At 44.1% G+C, this 5,649-nt stretch overlaps 1 protein-coding gene across 1 annotated transcript; it reads left to right on the top strand.

Moving 5' to 3' along the window:
• Window positions 1–1,674: 1,674 nt before the first annotated feature.
• Window positions 1,675–4,893, top strand: LOC125211055. Its single transcript, XM_048110732.1, has one exon. It carries the CDS (start codon window positions 2,113–2,115, stop codon window positions 4,780–4,782), a length of 2,670 nt encoding a protein of 889 aa, XP_047966689.1. The 5' UTR covers window positions 1,675–2,112; the 3' UTR covers window positions 4,783–4,893.
• The last annotated feature ends 756 nt before the right edge of the window (window positions 4,894–5,649 follow it).

Here is a 5,649-nt window from a genome sequence, read left to right as displayed (position 1 = left end):
CTAATCCACTTAGCCGAAAAATAATGAGTCTACAAGTTTAAATTAACAAATAATAGAGCATCAACCATTATTTGCTTCGGAAAACTGTTGCAAATCTCAATTAATTTTGCGTCCAGCTAATGGCTTGCACAAAAATTAAACAGTAGTATTCTCTTTGCTAAGGAAATACAGTACTACTAAGCTAGTTCTTTATAGTTATAGCTCGACAGAGTGCATAAATAATTAACCTATATATTATTTATTTAATGTATGATGATTTTATTACTTCGATAGGTTATTTATATGCAGTGCCCTATTAATAAATTATTATATTTCCCATATTAATGTAAAAATAATATTTAGAGACATTTAATAATATACAGCTGTGCAGGTTCATTGAAAGAAGAATTTTTAGGGGGGGTGATCATATGACACATGATTGCAGTTGTTTATTATAAAATGGCAGTAATTTAAAGGAGGTGAAATAATGTTGTTAAACTAAGAAATTGGAAAGAGACCAAAGAGATTTATTAAAAAGAGGTGCAAGGTCTTGGAGGCACATGCAGCCAGGTTGCCCGGAGAGGAACTGCACTGTGCTTTGCCCCATGAATATATTAAACTAATTAATCAATTATAAACAATATAGATTTTCAAAATCATACACTAATGCAACAAACTATTTGAAAATGATTGTGTACACGAGAACAATCATGTATGTAATCGAGGAGAGGGAGACGTATAATGACCTGATTTTTCTTTAAAAAATCTAATTATGAATTTTTTATTTATTTTGTGAAAAGAAAATACTAGTATAAAATATCTTTCATTGTTATGGAAAAACTGATGGAAGAGATGTAACCGCGGTCTCTATTTTGATTTGATTTGGCTTAAGCCGAATTTAGGTTCGTTTGAGCCCATTTCGATTTGATTTGGCTTAACGCCGAATTTGGATTGGTTTGAGCCAAGCCAAATTTCGATAAAGAGATAACAAACACATTTTCTTCTTTTAATTTGAATTTCTAAGTGTCTGACTATTCAAAATTTATATATATTTATTGTACACAAAAATTCTCAGAACCATAGTGTATAACCATTTGTGAAAATTTTCAGTGCAAATAATTGGATCAGAAATCGTTCAACTCAGCAATTGTGTGAGTAGCAGGATTAGATTCTGTTGAATTCTGCCAAAACCTAGAAAGAATTTAATTTATGTTTGAAGATGGCCACCAATTACTGGCAGTGGTAGGGGTGTTGGACCGGTCTTGGTCCAATTTCCACAGCAATATTGTCACAATTGTGTCGGATGACCACACACAGACACAGACACACAAAACAAACTCCCAATTTTTGGAGGGAAAGGAAAAAAGAGAAAAGAAAAATACCACTTCAGTTTTCACATATAAAGTCCATTTAATTAATTTAAAGCAGATAATCAAGTCTGACCAATCCTTGGCTTCTGTGATTAAAAACAGAAAAAATTTACCTGTTGTTTTTAATTAGTGGAATTTAGTAGTAATATTTGCAATCCTACAACACTAAAAACAAAAAGTGGAATACTAAGCCCAAGGAAAATCTATTAAAATAGGAGGCCTTGGAATATTCAATATTCAATACTGCTATATTTACACACTCTGCAGCTCCTTTTAAAGCATTTATTGCCTTATTTTATGTTCAAATCCACAGATCCAACCCACACTTAAGATTCTCCCATATGTACAGCTTGTTCACAGAATTACAAAGATGGGTTTCTTTCCACAAGGGGTCTCTCCCTTTCCTTGAGAGCTTTCAATGTAAAGCAATGCATTTTTGTTGCCCAAAATAGTTCATCCAATCATTCACACAAGAAAATCTCTACACTAATTTTTCTGTGACCTTCAACAGTGTCAAAAGCTGAGAAAGTCTGGCAATTCAGAAGAAGAAGATGATGATTCCTGAATTCACATGTTGATTTGAAAAAAAAAAAGAAAAAAGTCTTATTTACTGTTGCATTCATTCATCCTCTGCTCCTGTCACAATCACCCCATTCAATTCAAAAAAATGGTATGGTTACTCCCTCTTCCCCTGCTTCCTCTGCTCTCTCCCTTGTAAAAAAGAAAAAACAAAAAGGGGGGCCTCCGCATTCATTAACGCAACATGGCGCAAATCTCCACCGTCGATCTCACCATCAAGATCGCTTCCACACCGTTAAACTCATCTCCGTACAGCTCGGCCCCGGTTTCCCCTCTCTCCTCCGCATTCGTCTCCGCTCTCCAGTCCCCTTACATCTCCCCGCGGCTCAACTCCGACGACGCCACCACCGCCACCCTCTCCTACAGCGGCTCCCAATCCGACGACCTCCCCAGCACCTCCTACACCCCGCCGCCGGAGAAGCTCAAGCTGCCGGAATCCGCGCCGCCGCGGATTTCATTCTCCTTCCCAATCCCCCGCATTTCCTTCACTTCTCCGGCGGGGGCCAATTCGAAGCTCCGGAGCTGCGACGTCTACATCGGTTTCCACGGGAAGAGCCCGAATCTGCTGAGGTTCTGCAAGTGGCTGAAGTCGGAGCTGGAGTTGCAGGGGATTGCTGCATTCACGGCGGACAGAGCTGTGTATGCGGATAATCAGAGCCACGAGATTGCCGATAGAGTGATCTGCTCTGTCACATTCGGCGTAATCCTTGTAACGGACTACGCTCTGCTCAACCACCACAGCTTGGAGGAGATCAGATTCTTCGCGCAGAAGAAGAATCTGATCCCTCTCTTCTTCGACACGGACGCTAAGGAGGTCGCGAGCCTCTTCAGCGCCCACGCGGACGGCAACAAGGAGTGTAAGGAGGCGTTGGATGGCCTGATGCGATGCAATGAGTTCAGACTCGAGACGAGTGAGGGGAGTTGGAGGAGCTGCGTTTCAAGGGCGGTTGGGATTTTGAGAGGGAAGCTTGGGAGGAAGAGTGTTGTGGAGAGGGAAATTGATGTGTGTGAGGAGCTTCCTTTTCAGAGGAATAAGTTCTTTGTTGGGAGAGAGAGGGAGGTTTTGGAGATTGAGAGTGCCTTGTTTGGTTGCTTGGAGCAAGAATGTGAAAGCAAAGTTAGTAACAAGTTCATTAGTATGGATGTTGGGAGGTGTCAGGAGCCGAATTTGGAGGCGTGGGTGGAGGTCGAGCCGACGGTGAAGAGAGCCACCAAGCATAGGAAGTCGAAGGGGGGTAGCGTTGTGTGTATAACCGGGCCTCCGGGAGTGGGGAAGACGGAGGTGGCTTTGGAGTTTGCTTATCGTTACTCGCAGAGGTATAAAATGGTGCTGTGGTTCGGAGGGGAGGCGCGGTATTTCAGGCAGAATATACTCAACATATCGGTGAATATGGGGCTGGATGTGAGTGCGGATGAGGAGAAGGAGAGGGGGAGGATCCGGAGCTTCGAGGAGCAAGAGATGGAGGCGTTTAAGAGGGTGAAGAGGGAGCTGTTTAGAGACTTGCCTTATTTGCTGATTATTGATAATCTTGAAACAGAGAAGGAATGGTGGGAGGGGAAGGATCTCCATGACTTGATCCCGAGGAACACGGGTGGGACTCACGTCATCATCACCACGCGGCTGCCTAGGGTGATGAGCTTCGACACAGTGCAGCTGAAGACGCTGCCCCATCCCGATGCGATGGCCTTGGTGAGAGGGAGGCGGAGGAGGGAGTTCTTGGCTGGAGAGGTTGAGTTTCTTGACAAGTTTGCTGAGAGGCTTGGGAGGTCGAGTTTCGGGCTGTGGGTTGTTGGATGTCTGGTTTCCGAGCTTGGGATCCTCCCGTCGAATCTGTTTGAGGCCCTGAACGAGGTCGAGCACGAAGAGGTCAATGGGGGCTCTGGATTGAGCAATGAGGAGCAGCAGTTTTGTAGAACTAGCCCTTTTTTGATGAAGGTCTTGTCATTCTGTGCTGCTGTTTTGCAGCAGTCGAAGGGGAATCGGAACCTCCTTGCTTCGAGGATGCTTCAGGTCGGGGCGTGGTTCGCCCCATCGCCTGTCCCGGTGAATCTGCTAACTGCAGCTGCCAACAACGCAGCGTGTAAAACGAACACGTTGAGGAAATGGACACGGTGTCTCAAGCTCGCCTTGTGCTGCTGCTCGGGTTGTGTGTCAAGCCAGACATGGAAGGGGGAGGAGGAGTCCGCCCTTTTATTAGTCCGGCTCGGGTTGGCGTGGAAGGTGAACCGCCAGCCTGGCTGCTGGATTCAGTTCCACGCCATCACACGGACGTTTGCTAGATGGAAATACGGCCTAGGTGCAGCTAAGGCCACGGTCCAAGGAGTGAGGAAGCTCGGGAATCCATTGGCTACATCCGACCACCTCTGGGCGTCGGCCTTCCTCGTCTTTGGGTTCAAGTCCGAGCCCCCTTTAGTGCAGCTCAAGGCGATCGACATGGTCCTGTTCATCAAGAGGACGGCTCTCCCTCTAGCGATAGGGGCTTTCTCGACCTTCTCGAGGTGTAACTCGGCCCTAGAGCTCCTCAAGGTGTGCACGAACGTGCTGGAGGAGGTGGAGAAGTCGTTCGTGTCGCAGATCCAAGACTGGTGCCATGGCTCGCTGTGCTGGAAGAAGGCACTGCAGTCGAATCAGAGGGTGGACGAGTACGTGTGGCAGGAGGTGACACTTCTCAAGGCCACGCTGATGGAGACGAGAGCGAGGCTGCTGCTGAGAGGCGGCCACTTTGACAGCGGGGAGGAGCTATGCCGGACGTGCATTAGTATCAGGACGGTGATGCTTGGACACAACCACGCGCAGACGCTGGCGGCGCAAGAGACGTTGGCCAAGTTAGTGAGGATGAGGAGCAAGATATGAACACTGTTTTGGTAGCTAGCTCAGTTTTGCTCACAACGTAATGTTTCTTGCTTCTGTTTCTTAGTTTGTAATTTGTATGTTAGGTCAAAATTTTACAGATTTTTTGGATCACACTTTTTTGCTGTTTATCATTGCTTGTCCACATTGTATTGTTTGGAATTGAACATCTAATAATTCATAGGTTAACTGAAACATAATGAACTGTAAATAAAGGACAAGAGGTTTTAGAAAAAAGCAATAAGGAGTATATGATTAGCAATTATTCTTCAGCAATAAGAAGAATCTTGTTACTGCCTACCATGTTCAGAAAATTTCAAAACAATGTTGAGCATTTTCATGTCTGTCACTCGATGTTCAGAAATGTAACAGAATAAATTGGTACACTTGATGACCTATAAATCAAAACAACATAACATATTTTCTCATTCACGTGGTATCACAAAGTTAATAGTACTACTTAATATAGATATTTTTACATAATTACATATTCATCCCATCTGTGCTTAGCGATAACACATGTTCATGAACTAGAGCAGATATCAGAGATGGAGTCGCACATAATCCATATAATATCCCCGGGCAGGCATCGACATATAGGGTCTACATCATGGATCCTAATAAATAGCACAAATGAGGCAAACAAAGATTTTAGAGTACCCATAAGGGTGTGTATATATATATATATATATAGGGGTGCACTAGGGTGCCACCATAGATAGGATAACACCATACCACCAATATAGTCCGTTAGATCTCATCTATGGACGCCTAGGATTAAGTTTCGTGAAAAACACGGGTTTGCAACGTAAAATTAGAAATTGTCTATTTTACCCCTCCGTGTTTTTACACGTGGCAACATGACAAGCA

The sequence above is a fragment of the Salvia hispanica genome, chromosome 3 (genome assembly GCF_023119035.1).
Source record: "Salvia hispanica cultivar TCC Black 2014 chromosome 3, UniMelb_Shisp_WGS_1.0, whole genome shotgun sequence".
Lineage (NCBI taxonomy): Eukaryota > Viridiplantae > Streptophyta > Magnoliopsida > Lamiales > Lamiaceae > Salvia > Salvia hispanica.
This window is presented reverse-complemented; position numbering and strand designations above follow the sequence as displayed.

Coding starts and splice junctions, on each gene's coding strand:
- LOC125211055 (XM_048110732.1), top strand. CDS start 2,113: ATGGCGCAAATCTCCACCGTCGATCTCACCATCAAGATCGCTTCCACA.